The sequence below is a fragment of the Ammospiza nelsoni genome, chromosome 12 (genome assembly GCF_027579445.1).
Source record: "Ammospiza nelsoni isolate bAmmNel1 chromosome 12, bAmmNel1.pri, whole genome shotgun sequence".
NCBI lineage: Eukaryota > Metazoa > Chordata > Aves > Passeriformes > Passerellidae > Ammospiza > Ammospiza nelsoni.
The window spans coordinates 8833684-8860526 of record NC_080644.1 but is presented as its reverse complement, the minus strand read 5'-3'; the positions used below and the strand labels follow the sequence as shown (position 1 = coordinate 8860526).

General features: G+C 48.9%; 1 protein-coding gene across 3 annotated transcripts; it reads right to left on the bottom strand.

Annotated features, from left to right (window-relative positions):
- Positions 1-7973: 7973 nt before the first annotated feature.
- HNF4A (hepatocyte nuclear factor 4 alpha) lies at positions 7974-26843 on the bottom strand. Of its 3 annotated transcripts, none has more exons than XM_059480739.1 (10): positions 26654-26843; positions 23009-23183; positions 21142-21236; positions 18988-19094; positions 16371-16530; positions 13421-13504; positions 12790-12945; positions 11506-11742; positions 10765-10887; positions 7974-10115 (listed from the first exon to the last, which is right to left on the bottom strand). In XM_059480739.1, the coding sequence occupies exons 1-10, from the start codon at positions 26766-26768 to the stop codon at positions 9973-9975; spliced, it is 1395 nt and encodes a 464-aa protein (XP_059336722.1). In that variant the 5' UTR covers positions 26769-26843; the 3' UTR covers positions 7974-9972. The 3 variants fall into 3 exon arrangements, with proteins under 3 accessions (XP_059336722.1, XP_059336721.1, XP_059336723.1); XM_059480738.1 differs by having other exon boundaries at positions 7974-10156; positions 10761-10887; positions 13421-13508; positions 16375-16530; XM_059480740.1 differs by having other exon boundaries at positions 13421-13508; positions 16375-16530.

Here is a 26843-nt window from a genome sequence, read left to right as displayed (position 1 = left end):
ACATTTTATAAATACATTTTACACTTGTAAAATACATTTTATATGTATAGAATGTATTATGTATGAAATACACTTTTATTATGTATATATATACATATGTATGTATACATATACATTTAAATACACTTGCATGTACGCTTACATGTACATATGGATAAATGTATGTTATGTGAGTATATAATATATAATATTGTTATATAATATATGTAATTATATAACACAGCAAGTATATTGATGTATATAATCTATAGATCATATACTAATTATATTTAATATAATCACATATATAAAATACATTTTATTTTTAGATATATACATATATACATACATATACACACACACACATATATATATATGAATACATATATACAAACCAAATATATCCTATATATTTTCTATACAAATACGTATCCCAGGGCCTGTCCCTGGCAGCCTGAGCCGGTGTGGGATCACTGACCAGAGTTAGGGCAGCCTCGGTGCAGGCTCCAGGCAAGCACAGCTGGATGGAAACAGGGCCTGAGAGATGTCCTGGCTGTATCTTGGATTTAAACCACAACAGAAGGACTAAATGTTAATAAAAGGAGAATTTTGGGGTAGTTTGGCTTTGGTTTGCTTTTTGACAGGGCAGAAAACCATATTATCCCACAGGAGGTGATGCCTGGCCTGTCTGCATGGAATTTGTAATAAAAAGCTGGTCCCTCCCAGGTTTGCTGCATTACAAAGGGCTCACGGGGAGCGCTGGGGAGGGGAATGCCACGTTTAACCCCAGAGCTGAAGGGATGCAGAGGCTGATTGTAAAGGGCTCAGCATCCTGCAGGGTGGTTTCTGTCTCCTCTCTCGCTGCAAGCCGCGTTCTCAGCCAGGAGAGGGAGTCGAGGATAGCTGGACAAAGAGTGGGAGCCCCAGGAGCCCACAGTGGGAATCAGGGCCCTTCTGCAGTTTACAAGGTTCAGCTCTCATTTGTTTCTCTGCCAAGGGGTCACCCTTCCAAAGCAGAAAATGTTTCAGTGCTGCTGTACCTGGTCAGAGTGATGCCAGCATGGAAACAAATGGAGTGTGTCACCGGTGTCACCTGCACAGAGCTGTTCCAGGGAAGGGGAGCACATTCATTCCAGCCTGTGCTCATGGTGAAAACCCAGACTGTGACAGTGTTCACAGGGGTCTGAGAATGAGGGAAGAGACGAGGATCTGACTCCTTGTTTCAGAAGGCTGTTTTATTATTTTATGATATATATTATATTAAAACTATACTAAAACAATAGAAGAAAGGATTTAATCAGAAGGCTAGCAAGGAATAGAAAAAGAAAGAATGATAACAAAGGCTTGTGTCTCAGACAGAGAGTCTGAGCCAGTTCACTGTGATTGGCCATTAATTAGAAACAGCCACATGAGACCAATCACAGATGCACCAGTTGCATTCCACAGCAGCAGATACCATTGTTTATATTTTGTTCCTGAGGCCTCTCCGTTTCTCAGGAGAAAAAGTCCTAAGGAAAGGATTTTCCATAAAATGTGTCTGTGACACCAGATCTGGGTGCAACCTGGCAAGCTGGGTCCAGTTTGGATCTGAGTAAACTGGGCCTGTTTGTGATGTTGCTCCGTGCCTTTTCCAGCAGATTTGTGGGATAAATGAGGTTGGAAGGGGCCTCAGGAGGACAAGAGATTTTGCATTGTTCCTATTTGTATTCATACAGCTCCTGGGCACAGAGACATGACAGAAGCAGCCAGGTGGGACCTGGAGTCCCAGGGGTGTGCTGTGGACATGGATCTGTGGCCTCCCAGCTGAAGGCATGACAGAATTACCTGGATCACCTGATCCACCTAATTGCTGATCTGAGAAAAGGCTTCAAAACACCAAACAGCTGGGAAGTACTGGAGCTGCAAACAGGAATTTATGCTAAAGGTTGCAAAATCTGCTTGGAATTTGCACCTCTCAAACAAGGGAGGAAAATTCAGCTGGGAGGTGACAGTTCCAGTCCTGACTGGTTAATGGCTGCTGCAACAGGGTGTTAGGAGTGAGCAGGGATGTTTGAAAGGAGTAGTAACATGTGAATGAAGCTCTGTTTTGGGGAACAAGGAGGGCAGGAAATAAGGGAGAATCAGTAAAAATCAATTGAGAGATTTGGACAATAAAATTAGAATAAGAGCAAGAGCCTTAGGCAGGTGAGAGAGAATGATGAAGGAAAGTAGAAATGAGGATATTGCACAGTGAGGAAGAGCTGGAATATAATGAGTGGAATATAATCTGGGGATTGCCCCCAAATGAAGTGACTGCCTTACCTCAGCTTTTTTATGTGGAGAATGTTGAACTCATGGAGAGCAGTGGGTGGTGAATGGAAGTGAGGGGGTTCAAGCATCAAGCCAAGTTGTTGGGGGAGTTTGAAAATGCTGGCACAGGAAATCACAGGAACTGTAGCAAGAGCTTCTGTAATTTGCTCTTCCTGGTGCTGGCATCCTGTGACTAGAAACCAGTAAAGGCAGAACCTGTCTATAAGGAAGTAAAAGCTAAAAACTGAAAACAAACATCTAGGAACTGACAGTCCCAGGAGATGTGATAGCTGTAGCCTGAATTTAGATTCTCCTTCCTAGGAAGGAGAGTTTAGTCCTTGTCCACTGCATCAGAAGGGAGAAGGACCTGCTGCACTACATGGCCACAACCCTCCCCAACTGAGGGGGGATGAACCCCACCAACTGTGCCACTCCATCAGGTCCAAACCTGCATTCTTTGCAGGAATTTTTGTCAGGAGTTCTGTTGTGACCTTGAGAACCACACCTGGAGCCCTGTGGGGAATCCAGCCCTTCTCATGTTCTTCTCTCCTATCACATCTGATTCATGCCTTTCTCAGCTCTCTGGGTGCTCCCATGCTCTGCCGTTGTGTTATAAATGAGTGGCTGTTGGTGTTGGTTGATATTTAATGAAGTCCATGTAATACTCTTCACTTATTTACTTATCCTATCCCAGTCTTAATACCCAGCCTGGGAAAGTTATCTTGGCTTCTTTAAGCTTTTCCACCATTAGCAATAAACGTTTTACAGTCTTGGCAAGCTGAGGCTGAAAAGCGAGAGCATGACTTCAAACAGCACTGCTCACAGAGAAGGCTTTAAACTGATATTAAACCACTAAACTGTGCAAACCTAACAGTCCTGTCATAAAGATAATCTGGGAGCAGTTCAGTCCAGGAGGGGCTCTGGTCCTTGGGTTGCAGGTGGAACATCTGGGCCCCACAAACTACAGAACATTTTTTGGGTAACAGCGTCAGAGCAGAGAGCCACTTGTGCTGCAGTGCTGGACAAGGTCTGTCTGAGTGCCAGGGCTCCCATCTCACACCTGAGCTGCTCCTCCTGCACCAGTGCAGCAGAATGGGAAGGGCTGGAGGGGAGCAGCAGTCCCTACAAATCACTCCGGGCAGGGCTGTGCCAGGCTCCAGACATGGTGCCTGCCTGTGATACAATCCTCTGTGCTCAGAGGATGGGATGACTAAGAAAATATCCCTTAAATTACCATCAATATTCCACTCAAAGCCTGGAAGTGTGCATCCTCCAGCACAGGCTTCCATGCCTGCTGTCACCCTGTGTGTGGTGGTGTGAGGAGGGGATCTCACAGATGGGAGCCTCAGCTGGGAGCAGCACACACTGGGCTGCAGGCGACCCTCCCTGCTCTGCTCATGCCCTCCCCAGGCACAGATGGCTCACCAGACCCACACACACAGCTATGGAAACAGGCATTGATGTGCAAATGCACACAAATCTGTAGCATCTGCTGCCAAAGCAGCTGCACACAGGCAGGCAGCACCACCCAGGCACACAAAGCTGTGCTAAGGTGCTGACAGACCCCCAGAACCCCAGTGTGTGGTGGGACACACATACACAGCCCAGGCTTTGGGGGAACACTTCCCCTCTCCTTGGCTTTACCAGCCTCAAGATGAGCAGTGTTTTTGCAAAAGCTTGCTGAGGAATGTGCTTGGCAGGACCTCTGAATGTTTTAAATATTACAGGATTTCTGCAGTTTAATTTTATAGAATCACAGAATAACTTAGGTTGGAAGGAACCTTTAAAGGTCATCTAGTCCAACGCCCAGTTTGCTCTGAGCTGAGCATTTCCTTTCACTGCTTTTCATCATGGAGAATGCTTTTTGGAAGGAGAGCAGCTGTCTCAGAGGCAGGATGGGTCTCTGACAGGATTAACCCTTGAGAGTGGCTGTGATGGGGCTGCCCTGGGTCCCTGGAAGGATAACCCTTGAAAGGGGCTGTGATGGGGCTGCCCTGGGTCCCTGGCAGCTGCTCCTTGCAGCCCCTTCATGGCACAGGCTGCAGCTGTCAGAAACACTCAGGTTTGCTCCTGCAAGGAACCAGTTGGTAAATGGTGGAAGAATCCTTCCAGGGGCAGAATGAGGTTGGACTGGGTGCTCCAGCTCTTGGGGCTTTCAGCCTGGGGTTCATTAGAAGCCCATAAATCAGTGGGAAGGAGTGAAGCAGGGCTGGGTTTTAGAGTAACCCCTCAGTGATATCTTTGCACATCTTTGGGGTGAAGGAATTCAGCTGCATGGTGGACTGTGAGGAGAGGAGCTGCATGCAAGAAATAGTAGGATTTCAACAGAAAATTAACAGCCCTGGAAGCTGTTTCCAGTGCCTCCTCAACAGGAGTGCGGCACAGCAGGTCTCCTGTGTGCTCTCCCAGGTGAGAAAATGCCACTCTAATCCCACACCTCAGAATATTGTTAAGAGAGGGCTAAAACCCCCTCAGAAGCAAGGATCCCAATGGTTTATCTGTGCTGGAAGTGCTGTAGGTCTGAGTCAGGCATTCTGGGTTTGGCACTGAGGTTTCTCTTTGCTGCTTCTCCCTCAAGCTTTTTTCTCAGTGGCCAGTCCCTGCAAATCAGCTCTGAGTGGATTCCAGGATATGCTTGAGCCAGTGTGCTCCATGTCAGTGGTTAAGGGTAAGTAACCCATCAGCAGGATTAATTTAAAAGTGTTTTTAAGGCACAGTGGTGTTTTGGAGAGCCCTGGAAAGGAGCAGAGTATTATGGGTTACTTTATTGTAATGACTTTCCCTGTCAGTGAGGGGGAACATGTCCTGTTCCAGCCAGTGCTGACACCTGGCTTGGCAGCAGAGAGAGGAATTCCTGTCTGACTTGGGATGCTGTCTGTGCTGGGTGTCTGTCCAGGCATTCCCTCAGGCAGCTCTTGTGCTGTTTCTTGCACCCAGAGCAGTTTCTAGGAGGAGCCGGGGAATCACAACAGCTCCCCCAGACCCCTCATCTGCTGTGGGGTCCCCCAGGCTCACAAGGGGTCCCTGGTCTTTGTGAATCCATGGGGTCCCAAGGGATGCAGGTTCCAGCCAGGCAGAGCCACCAGATGGGAGGGCTGGAGTGGAGACAGAGCCCAGGGCTTTGTGTAACCCAGGAATAACCCCAGGTTAGGGTTCCCTCGGGCCTCTGGAAGGTTTTGGCCACCATCAGACAAGCCTGGCATCACTCCAGACCCAAAGCCAGAGTAAACCTAGGAAATGCAGTTCCCAAACCACCTTCTATCCCAGACCTGGGTTAGCCTCAGAGCTCTTCTCCCCTGGGTTTGAACTGGGAGCACTCTTGGTCCCAGCAGCCTCTTCCCTCTCACAGGACACTGAACTGCAGGTTGTGACTGCAGGGTTGTTTGTGCCAAGCTCTCCTGCTCGCTCTCACATAACGAAACTGACAATATATTGCCACTTTTATTGGCCTGGCTGGCAATTTTTCAGGTGCTAGGTGTGTTTATGATTGTCAGGGTCACACCTCACTTTGGAATGGGGAGAGGGATTTTAGACATACCCACACTTTACCATCCCTCCTGCAGCCTCTCTGAGGGATTTTAGACATACCCACACCTTGCCATTCCTGCTGCAGCCTCTCTGAGTGGAAAGGACTGTGCAGTGTGTGGCTTGAGCTCCCCAGCTGCTTGGTGATATTTGCATTAAGCCCAGAGGGAAGTGGCCAGCCTGGCACATGGAATTGCCTGGCTCAGCAGTGCCACGTTGCTGAGCTGTCCCTGCTGCCTCTTGGTGTTCATGATTATCTGTGCCTGTGTGTGCACTTGTGAGTTTAATAGCAGCAATAGTTGCTTTTGTCAGGGATGATATGCAGGCCATAAAACTTGTTTGCCTTCCCCCCCCCTCCCCTCCCAATAAGATATGAAAGCTGTGGAAAAGGCTCCAAAGCCTGCTGGCTCTTTCAGATGGAAGTTATATAAGGAATATGAAAAGAATGCATTTCATGGTGGCCAAAGGACCTAAAAATACCACTTTCACAGATCTTTGCTTGGACATGATGAAAAGATTCCTCAGCTGGAGATGGTGCTCTCCAGGAAATCATCCCTAGGCTGAGCTGCAGGCACAGAGAGCTCTTGTGTTCAAAACCAATGTAAGGGAAGCTGTGTGTCAAAGGCCAATCCTCAGAGCAGCCACCTCCTGTGACATGGGACATGGCCCATGGCTCCAGGGAACCCAGCAGAGTAAAACACAGCCAAGGAGTGGCAAGATCAGTGTTTCAGGGTGATTCCAGGCTGGAGGGACAAAGGAGGTGAGAGCTGGGATTGAGGATGCCAATTAAGGACAAGGTTGCTTCTGGGACAGTTCATGGGGTTTTTTTCCCAAGTGAGCTGAATCCAGCAATAAGAAATCTCCTGTAGGAAGTGCAATGATTTAAGATTAACCAAGTAAAGGGCAACCTTGATAGAGCAATTCATGGGAAGGAGCCCAGGAGAGTTTATTGCTTCGAAGATTCGATATTACATATATGGAGTTTTTAGGGCATTTACCCCAGTAAAACCAACCATGAATCACAGCAGAGGAGTCCCAGGGTTTTTTTATTTAAAAAAGAATGAAGTCTTTTTCTTTCCCTTGACTGGACTAACCACTCAGTCCTGTGTGTGCTGGGATAACATGTCCTGGGACTGCCTTTGGTTCCCTTGTGCAGGCATTCAGCAGTGGTGCTGGGGCTCTGGATCATCACAGTGCACAGGTAGTGAGGGCAGGTTGTTTGAGATCTGTCCTTGACTCAGAATGGAGAGACAGGAGACAGGCTCTAAATGCTGTCTCCACACAGTCCTCAAACACAGTCTGGATCTCATCCCTGCTGATTTTTCACCAGCATGACTGTCACTGGGGCACCATGGATGTGCTAATGGGATGGAAAATCAGGCTGCTTCTCACCCCTCGTACCTAGGATGAGACTGCCCACCTCGACTCTCATCAGAGGCAGGAGATGGGGTAAATGAGGGCCAGCTCCTGCAGACAGAGCTGGAAATGCTGGATGTTGTTCCTTCCCAGAAACCTAATCTTTACAGCCATCTACACCCCTCTCCTCTCTTCCTGTTCTCTTCCTGGGCATGCTGCAGCTGAGCACAGCCTCCCGTGGTCAGGAAAGCAGGTCATTAAGAGCCTTCTCTAATTGCCAGTGTATTTCTTCACCTTTACAGCCAGTGATAAGTTGATTTTCACTTGATCATCTTACTGTGCCCCATAGGCTCAGTTTGGCTCCCACCTGCTGCCAGCAGTAGGGTGGCTGTGTTTGAAACAAAGGACAATCACCCACCCCAAAGTGCTCAGAAATTACCTTTGAAACGCAAGAGGGACATAAAATGAACATGTTTGAAATGTGAATAATATAGTTTAGCCTCCTTTGCTTGGCTTTCAGAATGTGGTTACTCCAAGCCTTTAAGCTCCCTGAAATCATGAAAGCAAATATTTATTCTCCATGTTTGTTTTTCTTTTAATGAAAATTGGGATTGCCATTCAATCTTATGATTCCAGCACACGTGGCTTCAGGACAGACACATTGGGCTTGCCAGGAAATAGTGACAGCTGGCAACAGCATCAAACACTAGTTTGGGCTTTTTTCTCCATACACATATGCTTTGTGCTCAGACCAACAGGGAGGTTAGCCCCTTGATTTAAAATAAATCCTCCCAGAAGAAAGAAATCCATCTGTCTGGGAAAAGTTAGAAAATATTTTTGCATTTATTTTTCTCTTTTTTTCCTTGTTTTTATGAATACAAACTCTTGTGAAGAAATATTCTTCTGTTTCCATTGGAAGGCAGAAACCAGCAAAAATTAATGTACAATATCGAGGAATACTTGGTGCAAATGGACCAAAAAGGATTCCCCACAAAGTATGTCTACGTACAGGAAAAAAGGTTGCTGCAGTTGGAAAAGACAGCCTGGTTATTACAGGGTTGGGGTTTTTTTTTTTTTGTATTTAATCTCCCAATTATAAATAATCAATGTGATTTACAAAATAATTTACAGAAAATGATTGGATTCATCATTGCAATAAATTACTTGGTACGATGCACCAGCACTGGGACCATACAACACCTCTGACACCGCCAGCACGAGGGGTTTCATTTTGCATTGGAAATCAAGGGACAGACCTGCAGCTCCTCTGGCTGAGCTGGCTCAGGTTTGTCCCCACCAGAGACCTCTTGGCAGCCGTGGGGCCACCATCCTCATCCTCCTGAGAGGCCAGCAGGGACTCAGACGTGCCGTGGTGCAGGGCTCTGGGAGCTCCAGCCCTGCTGGCACCTGCAGCAGGAGGGCTCCTTTCCTGCTTTCAGCTGTAAACCAAAGGTCAGATCCGCAGGGTTTTGGCACAGGCAGGCACAGAGGAGCAGGGGCAGGAGGGAGCAGAGCAGGGGGGGCACACCCAAGGCTGGGGCAGACCCAAGGGGCTTGGGTGAGACAGGGTTATTGCTTGACCTCTGTGGCTTTTCTCTGCAGGACCCCAAGAATTGTATTTTTGAGGTTGGTGCTCTCAAACACTCTGAGGTCTGAAGGAGTCATAACGAATTCTTATCATGTTATGAAGAACTATAAATCTGTTATCAGCCACTCAGTCTAAGCTGAAGGAGTGGCACTGCACTAGAGAAGTGGATTGTGTGGCATATCTTAGCGTTAAGTTGGGTCTGTACTGAGATCCTGGGTCGCAATGCTCCCAGCACTCAGAAAGCCCAACAACTTAGTCCAACCTGTGAGGCTCAAGCTCTTCTCACCCCATAGGTCTTTCTCCTTCCTACATCTGTCCCCTACTTCCTTCCAAACAGGCATCCAGTGTTGTCCTGACTGCTGACAAGCAGTAGTTGGGACAGTGATATTTGGGCAGTGATGCCAGCCTGTAAAAGGGTGAACCCCTTCCATTAGCTGAAATCTCTGGAATCCCATGGTCCCTCTGATTGCCAGGAGGCAGTGAGTGCTGCAAGGGAAGATTGGCAGTGGTTGCCTCTCTGAGCATTGTGGTCAGAGGGCAGGCATGGCACAGAAATATCAAAACCCCTCAAGAGGCAGAGGGATCCAAATAGTGGAGTATCTTGGTGGGCCAGACTTTGCCCCAGCATCAGCTGAAAAGATTTGTTAGGTCTGGCTGGGGGGCTTAGTGTGCTGGTGGGTGACACCATGCAAAGACCTGGGACTAGCCAAGGCTGAGGAGCAGTTCTGGCAGTGCTGCCTGGGCAAACCCCATGTGCTTCACCTGCTGTGCTGCTCCTGGGGGAGCGTCCACCTCCACCAAGTCTGGCTGGGCTGGGGACTGTCAGGGGGCTGGCATGGCTGTGGGAGGGAAGCCCTCCACTCCCACGGCACAGGGAATTCTCATTCACAGGGTCTGCTGTGGCTGAACCAGTGCTGAGGTGGCAGTGGGGCAGCAGCCTGTCCCCAGGCAGTCACTGCCACCTCCCCGCAGAGGGAGGCAGGAATCTGGCCCTCCTTACAAGGACTGAGGGTTTTGGTAAGGCTTCAGCCTTAGTTCTGGGACTCTGGGGCTGCCCATGGCACGTGCTGTCCATAGCTGCAGGAAGACACCTTCTGGTGGTGGTCAGTCCAAAAAGCAAGTCCGTGTGTCCGTGCCCAGGGCCCTCTGGGTGGCTTCTCTTTTCACAGTGGCAGAGTCAGTTTGGGCTTTTCTCCCACACGGTGCTCTGAAGGAGGCTGGCTGGGTGGGGTTTGCTAGATGACCTCCTGTTTTGTGATGGCAGGCTGTGGGATGGACGTGGGCTGCTTGGCCACGGTTGCAATGGCTCCAGGCAGCAGCTTGTACTGCTCTGATCCTGAGCCCGCGGGTGGAGAGGGCTGTGGAGTTTCTGGAGTAGCTGAAGAGAGAGAAACTGAATTAAAAGAGGGCCTCACAAACCTGACAGCACTGGGATCTGTCCTCAGTCGTGCAGGGTTCAGGTGTCAGCACAGCAGAGGCTCTTAAGGGCTTTTGTGTTTGCTGTAGGGCAGCCCAGACACACAGGCATGGTTTGATGCCCCAGGAGAACCACAATAACCAACATCAAATAAGGGCATTTTGCTGACATTTTGACCTCTACTAACCACATCTTTGGTCAACCAAGCTTATCTCAGCACAGGGTCCCCAGTGGTGGCCCCATGTGGTGGCCCAGATCCTCCTGTGTTTTTGCAGAGGACAAACTGAGGTGTGTCTGAACAACGCAAGGGAAGGGGAGCCTTTCCACTGATTTCACTTAGCTCTGGATAGGATCATTCATCCCTTAAGGGCTATGTAAAATTGCAGTCTGCCAAGGAGTATCATGTTGAATCAGTTAGTCTGGCCTAATCTAATCTAACCCACCTCTCTGTTTGTCTTTCCCTCCTTTCTGCATAGGAATTTCTCACACGCTCATTACCAGAGACTTTGTCTTGCTTGCAGATTTCCATGCAAGGTAGAAACTACCTCCACAGGCACACTGGAAAGCTCCTGGTTTCTCCCAGGAGCTCTCTGTCTCTGGATATACTCACACATCTGCCCGTTGTGCATCTGAGGAGGCATTGTGTTGGCCACAATGACGTTTGTTCCCAGGTTCTCCTGGATCAGGTGAGGGTGCAGGTGGTGGTGGGTGTGCGGCGTTTCACTTGATGAACCTAAGAACATGCAGGAGACATTAATTGCTACAATGGCAGATGGGCACACCCACTGCACCCAAATGTCCAAGGCTTTGTGCACATTTGTGCACAGGTGATTGAAGAACACCCTTCCCTTTTTCCTCCATGCATGACTTGAACTGACTGCTGCCTGCATGTCCTCTCATACAGGATTATATTCCTTAGTCACACCTCCACATGCAGAATAGCACAGTGGGAACTTTTCATTTTGTTTTGTCCTATTGGATGCTCCCACTAGAAAATCAAGGATGTTCCTTCAACCTAAGCTTTTTGTTTTGATGAGTCCCTTCTGACAGAGGATGGATGAAATGGCTGCCAGGTAGGAGTCTGGGGGGTGCACAGCAAAGCTTGTCTGTGTGCAGAGGGCTGGGGGTACCTCTCTGTAAGCAGAGGAACAGCTGGTGCATCTCTTTAGATGAGAAGAAGTAGAGGACCCTTGGTTACCCCTGTCAAGGACAGGGGAGATGATTTTGTGTGAGTCCTGCAGACTGGCTGTCTCTAACTTTGCTAGATAGGGTGCAGTGACCAAGGAGAGTCTCAAGGGGACAACAATCAGGGAACGCCGAGAGACCTCTTGTCAGACCCTCAAGCACTCACCTCCCAGCAGCATCTCCTGCAGCAGGTTGTCAATCTTGGCCATGCCAAAGAGCTTGACGAACTGGATCTGCTCGATCATCTGCCAGGTGATGCTCTGCAGCACGGGCAGCAGCAGCAGCAGCTCCCCGAAGCGGCCCCGCGAGTCGTACTGCCGGTCATTGATGTAATCCTCCAGGCTCACCTGCACCTGGTACCGCATCCTCTTGATCTTGGACGGGTCACTCAGCCCCTTGGCATCTGCAACGACCCACACAGCCAATTCTCCAGGCTGCTGCCTGTCACAGACAGCTGGGCACAGCCTGAGGGGAGCTGCCTCTGATTGCCCATTGCCTGCTGTGTTGTATAGAATGTGGAAGTTTGCAGGCAATCCCTACATGGGAATGTTGACTCTATGTTTCAGAAGGCTGATTTATTATTTTATGATATATATTAAAACTATACCAAAAGAATAGAAGAAAGGATTTCATCAGAAGGCTAGCAAGCAAAAGAATGGAATGATAATAAAATCTTGTGAATGACCAGACAGTCCAAGACCGCTGGACTGTGATTGGCCATTAATTAGAAACAACCACATGAGACTAATGAAAGATTCACCTGTTGCATTCCACAGCAGCAGATAATTGTTGTTTACATTTTGTTCCTGAGGCCTCTCAGCTTCTCAAGAGAAAAATCCTAGCAAAGGGATTTTTCATAAAATATCATAGCTACATATAGAAGTGCGTTCTTTGTTGACGGAGTGACAAAACTATTTTTTGTCTCCTTAAAAAGGAAAGAAGCTTAGAAGTTGCTCTCTTTAATTAGGTGAAAAAGCTACTTCATAGGCTTAGAAGACTTCACCTCAAACTTAATGATAGCTAATTGGACAGAAGCTTTCAATTTACTAGAAAAGGAAGTGAACAAAGAAACTAATCACTTTTGTGTTATACTAAGAGCAAGGACTTCCTACACCTGACTCAGTTTTTCTCTGTTATTTTGCCTTTTATTAAACTTTTTTGTTTTTAACACTGCCACAGAAGCCATCTTGCTGATTTTTATGCTTCCAACAGTAGCTGAGCTATCATAAGTGTGTTATAGCCCCCCAAAAGCTTATAAGACCTAGCTCAAAAAAGCTACTGTAACAGCAATGGACAATTTTTCTCAAGACTGACTTCGCTCCTCCCTCTCTAAGAACAGTTTGGCCCAGAGAGAACACCAGGCAGCTTTTCCACCACTCAGGACTGGTGTTAGTCAGCATAATCCAGACTAGGCCCTTCTGATAGTAACCCTCCCCAAGCTGGGGAATACCTGGGTCAAAGAAGATGATGGCTTTCAGGCAGGCATATTCATTGTCATCTATCTGCAGCTCCTGGAAGGGTAGCACCAGCTCGTCCAGGATGCGGATGGCCACACGGTTCACCTCCACCAGCTCAGGGCAGTTCCGTGGGATGATGTGATCATTGCCTGCAGCACACAGACCATCACCTTATCATTGCTCAAACTTAGCTGGGGTGACAGGGAGTTCAAAATGCAGGTAGATAATGCTGAGATAATTTTGGGGGTGGAGGAATTAAGAAGTTCCTCCTTCAGGCCCTACTCTGTCTCAGAACACCAGAAACTTTGATCTGGTTTACTAGAGCAGCTTCTCATTACACAGGAGCCACTCAAGTGAGGAAAAGCTGATCAAGAAGAGCTTTTTTTCTGAATCCCACCACAGCCCCCAACAGTCCCCAGTTTTGTCACACCTCATGGCCTTGATGTCAATGTCAGGCAGGCCTAGCTGCACCCAAAGGTTGTGCTGGGCTTGCTAAACTACAGAACAGCTCAAGCCACCACCCTGCAAAAAGGATGTCCACAAACACTGCACCACCCTCTCCTTCACCCCAGCAGGAAAGTGTCACAGAAGCAGATGGGCTGGGAGCAGAAGTGCAGTTTTTACCTAGCAGCAAGACATCCTTGAACACCATGGACCTCTTGGCAACTCCCAGTAACAGATGCTCCCCTGCGTGTGCACGTAGCAGTGCTACCTGCAAGGGCAGGGAAAAGTTATTTGGGTGATGCAGAGACTGAGACAGAGCTGTGATTAGCATTCCTGTACTGCACTCGAGGGTAGGAGTGAGGGTTCCTCTTCTGTTACAGGCAGAGAGATCAAATAATGCTCAGTGCTAAACCAGTTATAAATCCAGCAGAACCAGCAGGTAGGAGACAGCACCTGAAATATCCCATATTCAGGACACAGGCCATGAGCAGCAGCATGCTAGACTGTCCCAGGACCTCCCACCAGTGTGGGCCGCTTGCAGACAGTTCCTGCAGAACCAGAGACCACACTCCATCCTGGGAAGTGAGGAGAAGTACAACCCCTGCTGCTGGACCTTGCTGTCCCTCTGGGCTGTGCCCACCTCCCACTGCAATCACCCCCATGGGCACCCATGTCCAGCTGGCCAGTGGGGTCACCCCCTGGCCACTCATCCCCTGCACAGCCACAGAACTGGGGACAGGGAAGCCAAAGGGATGTTTTTATCCTCTGATGTTAATGATTGAAGTGTTTCACTTTACACCCTCCAGTGGCTCCTGAGAATGTTCTGAATCTTTTGCCCTCCTTCAGTTAAAAATTTCAGAGATTTAGGCAGAAAGAGAAGTTAACAATTGGACATCCTGACACAGAGACTTCTTAATGTCCAGCCAGGACCTTCTGCTGGAGAAAACAATCATTAAACATTAATAGAGAAATGCTGAAAAGTATGTCCTGATGGGAATGGTCCACTTTTCCAGTGTGTTACCCTCAGCATCTGTCAAAGCCAAGACAGGTCTTACCCTACCAGGAATGCAAGAAGAATGTATCACCCATAGGAGAGAGCTCTGGTTAGGAAAGATGCTGATGTTTAGAAGAGGGGGTTTTGGCTTTTTTTTCCACCCCAGATGGTAAAAAAAGGTTATGCAAAATAAATAGAGATCCTTGCAAAAAGACTGTGCACACATGATACTGGAGAATCTTTATCTAGATGCCCAAATCTAGACTCTCTTTATCCCTGTCCAAACATGGGTGGATATGTTAACTGAGCTGTTGGAATTACCAGAGCTGCACAAAACTGAGCTTTCCTACCTGACAAAGCTATGACAAGGAAAAAACTGCCAGTCCCAGGGGAGAGTGAAGCTCTCACCTAAAAATTTCCTGCCTATTGCAAAGGCAAGAAGGTTCAGTTTGTAACCACCTTTTTTGTGTCCATAGAGTTTCCTTGTTTCAGCAGGGTTAAAGTGAATTACTTCAAGAAGGCCAAACCACCTCATTTGATATTTTTTCTTGCAGTGATGAACCTGAGATACATCATTCCATAGTGAACTAGGATAAATATACATTTGTAACACAACAAAGCAGAACCTGAACTTTGAGATGAAATGTCTTTGCCCTACCAAACATGGTAGTTTTGACATTCTGGGGCAGAAGGACCATGAGGGGTTGCTATGATCTTTTCTACAAAAGGAGATCTGTTTCATGGAGCAGCCTTTCCCTTGTAGGAAGGCAGGGCTCAAACTGTGCCATCTTTAGGCTTTGTTTTCTCCTTTGAGGAATTTTTCAGCCCCACAACTGTAAAATGAGCTCATGTGGAAGTTGCTGTAGCTTGCACAGTTATTGGCCAGGTTTAGGGCCTCTGTTCCAAATGGCACAAGGATGTGATGGGTTGTGCAGAGCTGCCCCAGGTCTGTGCTGGGCTGCAGCCTGTTTATTTGTATATGCTGTGTAAATGGCATTTGCCATTGGAGCCCATTGTGGTTTCCATAAATTATGAATTGTATTTTCCTTAGCAGTTTAACAGCTTTGTTATCATTTTCAACAATTTAGCACTTGCACAGAATACACAAGAAGGAAACAGGCTCCCATTTTAAGAGCACTGAATTCCCCAGAGCTCTGGGTGCTGCTGGGTGGGTACCAAAGAGCTCAGATTTAGGACTTAGGGGTTTTTGATCAGCTGGACACTCTCAACTGGATATCCTTTTTCTTCATTATATAAAAATTACCTCTAGGTCAATAGGGCTGGAGACTGGTCCTAGCTGAAGAGGACACATGCTGGTTTTGTGACTGTACACTGGACAGACTAGAAATACGTTCCTGCCTGTGACAGAACCTGTCAGAAGTGCTATCCCAGCCACATATGCTGCTCAAGGCTGGGCACACATTCCTTCAACACCTGTTGGAGACCTCTGAAATTCAGACATCCATGGGAGGCCTCTTCTTGTACCTCTCTGAGCTTTGCCTGAGATCCTGCAATGCATTTCTACAGAGGACACCAAACTCGTTGTGCTTATCTTCATTAGGGAACCCACAAATGCCATTTTAGAAATTTCTGTTAAATGCAAATATATCCTTGCTTTTTAATCTTGGAAAAAAAGATTTTCTACTGCCTTGGGAACAAACTAGTGTATAGCTTCAAAATTCCATGCGGGGAGCATGGGTACAAACATACCCCTAGGCAGGAAGCAGCAAGAGACAGGCAGATTTTAAATTTTGAGCAAACCTTAGGCCAGAAATCTCTCCTGCTAATTCTGATTACCCCAAGCATTTGACAAGCACTTCAAGTTTTCAAAGTGCTGTGCAAACCATAATTAATAAATGACTGGCTGACCCCAAAATGCTCATCTGATAATGAGCTAATTCAAGCTCAGTGTTATCTGGCTGTGCTCATGGGCTGATTAGAGGCACATGCAAGTGGCCCGTGCTGGCATTGTATGGATTCCTGGCCTGGGCTGGCATTGTATGGATGCTGTTCCCAATCAGCTGCAGCAGTCAGGATAACAGAGTGCACAATGAGCAGTTTCTCTGAAGGTCTCAGCTGGTTTTGGCTCCCTGCTGCCTTTACCAGGGCAGAGCGAGGTGGGGTGGATGGGGGGACTTGCCTGGTCATCCAGGGGCAGCTCACAGAAGGGGGGGATGTACTTGGCCCACTCCACCAGCACCAGCAGCTGCTGCTTCATGGACTCACACACGTCAGAAATATTGGCAATCTTCTTCCCTCGGATGTCTCCGTTGAGCACAGGAACAGGGGATGATATCTGGGAGGAGAGGAGAGATCCTTCAGCTTTCAGTGCCACAGAGGAACCACAGCGAGGAAAATCCCCAGCCCATGGGTTGTGTTGAGGCAGACTCCAGAAATCATAATTACATTTTTCTGTTGCACACACCCAGCTCCCAGAACAGGTGACCCAACAAGACTCATTTAAAATCAGATCAGCTTGGGGAACTGTGAAGATGAAACTGCAGAGCAGAGGCTGTGGATCATCTTGGTCAACTGCAATGCCTTGAACAGACTGGAAAGCACAGAGGAAACATTCCTAAAGCCAGGATCTTCCTCTCACTGAGCAAGTGTGCTTAGTTAAGATCCAGGAGGGAACAGAGGGGTTTGTGTTGCAGTCAGCCTCACCAGCAGAAAGGACACATCTACCCACCAAAGTGCAGAGAGCTGCTCCCCCTTCCAGCCTGCTCCAGAGGCTGGGCTTGGCCAGAGCTGCCCTGTCTGCTTTCCACAGGAGGAGAGCAGGCTCTGCTCCTCTCCTGAGCCATCATGAGCTCACCAGGCCACAGCTTTCTAGGTCTGACATTGCTTTCTCTGAGCATCAAGTCATTAACGTTTGGAATCACCCACTCTGAATAGCTAAGGACAGATTTTAGAGATAACAGTCTCCTACCTCCCATTGTTTTTTAGGTCCTTTTGGCAAAACTGGGCAAGTTTAAACATGCCCACAACATGGGTGACATTTGTTATGTGGCAAATTATTTGTGATTGCCACTTCCTTTGCAAAGGACAACGCTGACAACTCTGCAAGTGCTGTCACACAGAGCTGGACAGAACATCTCCCCCAAACCAGGCATCCAACCTCCTGCCTGGTTCTCATGCATAGCTGCTCACCCAGGTCATCTAAAAATTTGCCCTTAGTCACTACTTTATCCTCATGCTTCTGTAAGCAAATAACTCAACCCCATCACTGCCCTCTGCCTGCCCTCTGTGCTCTTGTACAACATCAGCTCTTCCTGTCCTATTCCTGCCAGCATTTTCAGCTCGGACCCTGCTGGCCTCCCCAAGGAAATGGAATTCAAATGCCACCTGCATTTTTTTTTTTTTCAGGTTGCATTACCTGGAGGCTTTCCAGCTCACCAGCTATTATTGAATAAATAAGATTGTAAAAATCTCACCATGTATTACCCTAATCAGAGGGCCCGGAAGGCTTAGCAAATAAATAAAGACCTCTGGGCGAGTGACCCTAGATCTTGGAGAAAGCAGCTCCTCAGCAGTATCTTGTTCTAATTAGCAAAGCACATAAAAGTTACCAATTACCGTGCTGGAGCCTGCCTTGTTTAATGAATCTCTCTGTGCTCTGTGGGAGAGCAGGAGCTCCCCTGGATTTGTCCGTGGTTGAAGTTTTTATTAGCAGACCCTGCTTTTATGTGATGGTACTGCAGGGCTCCCTCTGAGCCCCAGAAATGTCCTTCCCTTGTAGATCTGGAGATCCCATTATCTCACACCTCTGGGAGCAGCATCAGTCTTATTTTTATAGAGGATATAAATATATTCGGTCCTGCATAGGACAAGGTGAGATGTGGGATGAGATTGGATGTGCTTTTTGTGTACAGGATTGGCTCTTGGCCATTCTGGCATATCCCCCCTTGGGGAAATGGACCTTACAGCCTGAGCCTCTTGTGGAGCCCAGAGCACAGCACGTCCTGTCCTGGAGCATCTCCCAGGGCAGCCTTCAGGGCAGTGTGACCCTTGAAGCAGCATGGACTGCCAACTCAACCCCCTGCTCGTGTTTCCCAGGACACAGAGTTCTGTTCTCCCCAGCTCCATGAAGAGTGGCAGCTCCTGTCTCCAGCACAGCTCCATCCTCATCACTTGTTCTTACAGACAAAGCCTCCCTGCAGGGTGTGTGTGCCCATCCTGTCCTGTATCCTCCCAGAGCTGTGTACACCACTTGCAGTATCCAGCCTCTTAAATCAGAGTCATCTTTGCAATGTGAACACTCCAGGAAACGAATCTTGGCAGTATGTGAGTGGAAACAGGGAATTTCAGGCAAGCACTGGAAAAGGTATCTGCATAAAACAAGCAGGAAACTGATTGCTTGTGAAACTGTGCAGGAATCCAAAGTTCCTGACAGCTCATGGGGAAGGGAGGCTGCTCATGCAAGGCCAGCCCCTCGTGGGCTTAGGCAGCCACAGCTCTTTGGATTGCAATGATTCTACCCTACTTTCTTCCATCAGGCTCTCCAGCCTTCCTGTGTCCCATTAAAGCAGAACAAATCACTGCATATTGTTACAACTGAGTTCTGGACTAAGGAAATTCAAAGGGATGGTTTCAGGTAACAAATGCTTTCTGAAAAATCAGTGTTGAGTTGGCAGATAATCCACTTAGAAAAGAGGTGATAATTTGAAGACTTGGCTATTAAATACTCAGCTGACTCTACACACCAGATAGTGCCTGATGCTTTTTTATTTGATAAAGAAGGAAGAAGAAGTACCTGCTGTGCCAGGGCTTCTGCATGCAGGAGGGCATTGATGGAGGGCAGGCTGCTGTCCTCGTAACTTGATCTGCGGGTGCTGATTCGGTCCCGTTCATTCTGTACAGCTGCAAGAGAGGATTTTGGCTGAGCTGCAGGTGGTTCATGGCAATGCACACTGAAAACTAGCACAGACTTCTGGCGTTCCCCTTCCTTAGCTGCAGTTTCCCAGCTTCCCTGCCAGGCAGGGTGGAGGTGCAGCTGTGTCTGGTTTGGGGTGGATGCCAGTGAGAGCTGACTGCATCTGGTGGATCTGATTTCCTATTTGCTTTATTAGACTTTCCAGGGATGGGGTTGATTCAGAACCCAAAACACTGTAGATTTCAGTGGGGAAAATTTCCTGGCAAAGGATCTGAGCTTTTTGATGTCGTGATATGGGGTTTGAAACGGTGACCATGCTCATGTATGCAGCCCAGAGCTGATGTGTGAAATGGAGGAGTATCTGCAAGGTTTCCTTGCCCACATGACTCCTGTGAGCTCCATTCAGAAAAGCTCTTGCACTGGGTAGGTGTAGTTGGAAAACTTCTGTCTCAACTACAATAAGGAAGGAAGTGCAGAACTGCTCCTGCTGATCCACCCAGAGCAAAAGAACTCTCTCATACCTTATTGTAAAACCATCCCAGGACAGGTTTGACCCCAGTGTGCCTCCCTGCTTGGTCTAGTCTTGAAGGCTTGGAGGGGGAGGATTTGCCTGCCCTGTCTGTCACGAGGCCTGGGCTGGCTGTAAGTCACCCTGGCCATGCCACTCAGAGCCATCTGCTCAAATAAGCTATTGATCCATGGCAGGGGAAACAGCACAGTCCCTGCCTTGGGCTGGTGGCTCTCTGCATTGATACGTTCTCCATGTATAAATCCAGCTGATAAAAAGCAATAATGAGGCTGGGCCAGGAGAAAAGCCCTGCAGTCAGCGGCTGTAAATAGGAGCTCTCAAGGTTATGCTGCTTGTTATCAGTAGCAGGCCCCCGAGTTCAGTCATGCCACGATGTTTTCCAAATGTTTGCTCAGTATTAGCTGGTCATGCACCTAATGTAACTTCTATTGAATATTAACAGACAACAGCACAGCTCTGAGCAGGGGATGAGCTGCATGGAGAGGAGGATTCCTATATTCTTCAGGAAAAGTTAAGAAAATTTGCTTGTGATACCACATCTCCTTTTACAGGGAGTAAATGTTCCTGCTCAGAGGTCTTCCTGCAGCCACCAACATAACACTGGTACTTCCCTGTTGTCTTCAAGGACCCTTTTACTCCAAAGCTTCTCCTTGAGGCAGTGTGAACTGGAAGGAGCACAGGGTTTAATTTCCCTGCATGGAATAACAGGGCTGAATGCCTCCCATGAGTGAGACATGAGTGGGGTGAGCTCTGTGGGATGCCTCTGCCCTGGCAGTTTGTCCCTACACTAACAGGAGCACCATCAAGGCCACCAGGGTCTCCTGCCCCTTCTCAAAACAGGACTAAACAAGGGGAGAATCCTGCCATGGGGACCTGTAAGGGCTGCAGAGACAGGGAGGTAGGGGAGCTGAGGGGTGAGCATGGGCCATGTAAGGATATCTCTACTGTTTTCATACAGTTAAATAGCAAAAATTCTCCCCTTTACCCTGGATCATTTCTGCTGTGGCTGAAACTAAACTAAACTCACTGCCTCTCTGCAGAGGGTCAGCAAGAACCTATATATCTATTAGGAAAAAAAGGTGGAAAATGTCAGTGTAACTTTTGTGGTCACTCTGGGATAACAGCACTTGGAGCAGTTTTACCAAAGTATTTCCAAATTCCCAGGCCTTCTTTGAAGTTTCTGCTCCTCAGTGATGTGCAGAATCATTCCCAAACCCCTCCAGTGGACTGGCAGCGTGGGAGCCCAGGTGGTGTGTGTGTCAGTGTGAGCTGGAGAGCCCTGGGTGTGATTTGTGTGCACAAACATGGGCAGTTCTGAGACACAGGACCCTAAATCCCCCTGTGGTGGGGGTCAGGATGTGTGCCCAGGAGAGCGCAGTGCAGGGAACACAGGGCTGAGGTGGCTGGGCATGTGTGCACCTGGCAGGGAGCAGCCTTGGCTGCAGGGCTTCCCCAAACACACCCAGGGGTGAGGGACTTCTGCTGGGGAAGGCAGAGGCACCCACCTTCCTTCTTCATCCCTGCTCGGAAGCACTTCTTCAGCCTGCAGTACCGGCACTGGTTCCTCTTGTCTTTGTCTACCACACACTGCCTGTTAAACCTGCCAAGGAAGGAAGGAAGAAAGGTGTGAGGAGCAGCCAGACTGAGCCTGAAGGCAGGACAAGACAGAGCTCCAGGCTCCAAGACATGCTCAGAGAAGGTTCCCAGAGGCTCACCCTGAGAAAGGAGCCCCAGTCTGTGATTTTTCCACTCTTGCTTTAGCCTGTGGTTTCCTTTTTGCATTGAAATCTCAGCTCTCCCCTCTGCCTCTGGATGTTCAATAAGGACAGACTAGAACTGAGTCACACACAGGAGCTGAGACTACTCAGTAACCATTAGGGATAGGATTTCTATAGTGGATTAACAAACCCCCAGGAAAGTTAAAAGTGTGATTCCAACTTGGAAGCTGCTGTTGTGAGTTAGATCCCAGTAGAATGGAAGGAAGAATACCTTTACTGTGAATTTTAAAAAGAGGTGGAAGGTTGTAGTAGCCCATTTGTGAGGTTAAGAAGTCGGTTTAACTCCCTGTATCTCTCCAGGGCTGTGTATGGGATTCTCAGAGTTTTTTTTCTGATCTCTGGACAGCATTGCTGCTCTGCAAACTGCTCTGCTGCCACTTGCACTGCACAGAGGACTTGGGAAGAAATCAGCTCCTTCTCTCCAGGCTTGTGTCACCAAATCCCTTGTGCATGGTGGGGAAAACTGATCTCCCATGTGTGTGACTCATGAGCTGGTGGCCACTTGCAGTATGAATTTCACTTGCAAATTTGCTCTAATTTACAGCATATTGATCCAGTTTGCAGAGTAAAGAGAAAGGAGTACAGAGCTAGAGAAGGGCTCCCAGCCATGCTGAATTATGTAGCTTTTAAAGGGCTTCCCTCTACTCTGCTTTTTAAAGCTCCCAAGCTATGATTTGCCCAAATGGTTGCCTGAAAGCAGCTCTTAAAATATTCCTGTAGTGCATATAAATGCCTCAGCTTCCAAAGAACTGGGAACCTTGGCTTTTCTGATGGAGTTGTGGGGAGGGGGCTCCCTGGGCAGCCACCTTAAATAACCCTGGGGTGCAAATGATGGTATGGTGCTTCACAGGCACTCATAAACCTGGGGCTTCCTTCTATCACTCAGGTTTTAGAGTCATGTTGCTCCTCATGCTCTCCACGTGGCTGTCAGGCCATCAGGAGCAACTGACTCAAAAAGCCCAAGGGATTTAGACACTGTGAACTGAGGATTCTTCAGTTTCCTTGTGACTTTCTACAAGTGAGTTGCTCAAAGCCAGCAGTGAGCAGGTCACATCTGCTGATGGCACAGGAGAGCCATGGGCTGCCCCCAATGGCACGAGGTGCAGTGCATGAATTTCAGGAGCAACATGAGTGCCTCATCCTCAGAAAAATTGCATGTAATGTTGCCCCTCATGGTGCTCCTCAGGTGTTTTGTGTCATGTAACAGGCAGTGGCAGCATTGTAGCTGGATGGCACACATCCATCCACTGATGGAGAAGGATTGCCCCCAGGGAGAGCAAGGTTTGTGCTGCACTGAGCAGTGAGCTGCTAAGTTCTTGAAATGGGGCTTCTACCCTGGCACCTTGCCGCTTGCTGGCCACATCCATGGCCGGCCATTCCCATTTGGCCCCTAAACTATAGGGCAAGACCTCCAGGGTCTTTCCTCAGTGATCAATCCCAAAGCCAGGACAGTCACTGACCCCTGCCAGCTGCGGGCTTAGCTCAGGGAAAGTGGAGGAGGATGCAGGGCAGTGCTGCACTTTGAGGGCTTTGCCACTGAGCTGGGAGGGGCTGTGCTGTGTGAGCCACGGGTCTCTGTGCCCTGTGTCCTCACCTGCAGGAGTACATGTGGTTCTTCCTGACGCTCCTCCTGAAGAAGCCTTTGCAGCCATCGCAGCTGGAGGCGCCGTAGTGCTTGCCCGTGGCGCGGTCCCCGCAGATGGCACACAGCGTGCTCACCCCAAGGCTGCTGGAGCTGCTGAGGCTGGCTGCTTCTGATGGAGATGTGTCTGCTTGGGGAAGGACACAGCAAGAAGAAGACAGTGAGACAACAGCCAGCATTTGATAATCTCCAGTCAGAGATTCTTGGAGAAACCAGGCAGCAGCAGCCTGGCTGTGTGAGAGGTGTGTAAGGAGAGAGTGTCTAAGCTTTCAGTGTTTAATTGCATTTTGTGTGCACTAAAACTTCCTGTATTCCATGGTGAGACCCCTCTTCCCAAAGGCTTGGCTGCAGCAATGCCTTCAGATAAAGTGGAAGCCCATTTGCAGGAGTCACAGGGCAGAGCCAAAATTCCTCGGGGATTTGCAGACACTTTGGGCTGCAGTAGTGTGGCCAGAGAAAAAGCTGATGCAGAGTTAAAGCTGAGGCATTACAGCTCAGGGTTAGCAGCTGATTTGTTAGGGAGGTGTTTGTGTTTTAGCACTGAAAAAGCCCAAAACAGCCCTGAGCACTTCCCTTCTCCAGGCATGGAGCTCCAGCCTGCACAGCCCTTCTTTGGGAAAACAAGACTTTAGGTAAATGGCAAACTCAAATGACTTCAGCTGGAAAACTCATGTGAGTTCCACCCATGCAAGGAAGGACTGATTAAAGAAAAAAGGTGTCACTCTGGCATGGAGAAGGCTGTAGGCTGGGTGTCTTCTAAAGTCTGGTAGGATCACAGTGGAAAATGATTTGTCTTGCAGTCCTTACAGACCAAGGGGGACTGGGACTTGCAGGGCTTTTTTTGGAGGATAGGGAATTGCAGCAGGCTCTGGAGGAAAGGACATCTGAAAGGCTAAAAACCATACAAGGGCTACACTAAACCTCTCCAGCAAGCCAAACAAACCTCAAGGCTGATGGGATCAGCCCTTAATTCAGTTGATCTAATTGTCCCCTCCCATGTACGTTTTTCTGTGTCAGCACAGGCACATCCCCCTCCCTCAGTGGGAATGCCAGTCACAAATCATACCCAGGATCTACAAAGCCATAGAAACCTGCTGGGATTTTTAATGCTTGAGTCTATTGGCCCCTGATTTCTGGGTTTTTGTAGGGACTCAGTTAAGGCTCACCCTGGAAGGACCACATCTGCTCCCACCTGGCACCCAGCAGAAGGGCTGGTCCCAGCTGGACTCCCCATGGTAGCCCTGCTGTGGTGCTGGGGGGCCAAGGCAAATCTGGCTGGGGCAGAGCTGCATTTTTAGCTTATATTTTACAGAGAAAGGGGTGTTTCAGCAGTTGCTACACATCCTGCTCATGCCACCCCTCAGCAGGATTAACTGGCACAGAACCAGCAGTAAGTGAGCACAGGGGTTCTTGAGCTCCCTACCTCAGGCAATTTCTTTTATTTCCCTGCCTGCTTTCTCTTTCTAATTCCTCGTGTCCCTCCTGTATTTCTCTTTGAGTCACTTTGCTGCCTCTGTGTCCTTGCCTGGCACACCCTGTCACGCAGCTCCAGCAGCACCAGTGCAAAGCTGCTGCCTCCACTCCCAGAGCCCTGAGCTTTCCCAAGGCTGCTCTGGCTGTCTCTGGTCCCTGGGAGCAGCTTGCTTCTGAAAACAGCCTTCCTCCATGCATACCCCCAGGGCTCAGCTAAATGCAGCTCACTCCAGAAGGAAAGTCAAAATCCCAGTTCCAGCTAAACATAGGACTTAGATGTGAGAGGAAGAGCTGATCTGCCTCTAATCCCATTACTTGTATATCTGTGGCAACCCAGATAAATCCCTTTTTAGCAATCTATCAGGTTGTAATCAGATGAACATAGAGCAGGAAAAACTGGCACTCTTATCAAGGAAATTGCAACATCTCAGCCTAATAGTCAACAACAATGAAATTATTGCCTAATGGATAATTTTCCAATTAAGTTTATTCTGACAAATATGTGCCAAAAATGTGGGCTCTGGCTGCTGCAGTCAAGTGGTTGGAGTTAAGGTAAATGGAAGAAAGAAAAAATCTGACTTTGAGACCTCACAGCTGAGCTTTTTTTAAGGACAGGAGCTGCTCAAGAGGTCCCCGAGCCTGTCTGAGCACAGGATGCATTTTGCCTGTGAGAGGCAAACTTGGTCCCTGCTGAGCAGCTGCCCTGGGGCTGAGCTGCAGAGCTGTGGCAGGCAGTGGCTGGGCTCTGAGCAGTCCTTGGCCAGAAAAAGATGCACAGGTTCTGCAGGTGGAGGTCCTGCAGGAGGTGTGTCCTCCTGGGCAGTGCCAAAACAGCCCTGGAAGCAAGGGCTGTCCCTGGCCTGGAGCTGGGCCCAGCAGGAGAGGAGTTGGTGCTGCCTGCCCCAGCTGACTCATCCACCCCTGGAGTGTCACACTGGGTCTTGTCACAGGGAATTCTCCTGTCCCTCTGCTCCATGGAGCCCTGGATCCAGGGCAGGCAAACCACAGCCCCTTGTGCAGATGCTCACTGGAGGGGAGAGGGGCATGGGGAGGAAGCAGGGCCTGAGCTTGTCCCAGAGTGTCCAGATGGGTATCAGCAGAGCCAAAGAGGGGGAATTTGTGGCCCAGAGGCACCTGAAGGGGTAGGAGCAGCCCCCAGGAGTGGAGAAGAGGACGGGACCCAGAGTGGTGGGGGGTTATGGCACAGCACAGCCACTTAGGCACCGCAGTGTTACATCCCTGACAGAGCAGAGCCATAAGCCAGGCAAGACCCACACAGGCTGTGATGGAAGAGTCCACAGAGCCAGCACAACCCTTCTGGGACAGAGGTGCCCAGCAGCCCTGGACTGGAAGGAAAGGGCTCAAAGGGACACTTTCTGTGGCTTCATTTAGTCATTAACTAAATCTCTCATCTTTAGAGAGAATTTAGAGGGGACTTTGAGAGGAATCTCTTTTTATCTCTGAGCATTTAATCACCAAGACTCTTTGGTCCCCAAATGGGTGGGCCAACAATGTGAATTCTGCAGGGTTAGGTGTGATGCTACCCTCCTGAAGGATGGGGACATTTGTCTATCCTCTCAATGTCCCCTTGTCCCTCTGACTGGGGGCTGAGCCAGGGAAGGGGATGGCACCCCACAGCCCAGTGCTGCACTGGGGAAGGGCTGTGGCTCACAGCAGCTGCAGCGGCAGTGCCTAAATCACTTCTGGCAGTAATTTTCACCCTTACCAGGTGCTAAATGCCTTTCTGCTCTCAGCTCTGGAGGCACAGGGTCAGTTGTCTGTCTGAACCATCAACAGCACTTCAGGCAGAAATTTTGGCTGTGGTTTGGGAGACTCTCACCATGTTCAGCCCCAACCCCATTCCCTGGGCTGAATGTCTGGAGGGCACCTCTCATTCCAGCCAGCTCCTGGTGTGTGCCTGCTGGACACCATTCCACCTGTACCAAACACAGCTCTGCTCTCCCCACTCTATTTTCCCCTGGGGAAACAGAACCCTCCCAGGAGCTCCCCATATGACACCCCTTCCCTCCCTGGGAACATTTTTGTGGCCACCCCAGGGACTCCTCCTCCTGCAGCCCCCAGCTCATCCCACCCAGCAGAGGGGAGAGGACAGAGGGGACTCACCATTGCCCATCGCCAGCACCTGCATGTTCTCAAACTCCAGGGTGGTGTACGCTGGGTCTAGCGCTGCGCTGTAATCTGCCATCTCCATGTCTATGAGGGCTTTGGAAAGGCGCATTATCCTGGGCAAACACGGGCCAGATTGTACCGATTCCCTTGGCCCAGGCTATTGGCCCTCCTGCCTCCCTCTGCC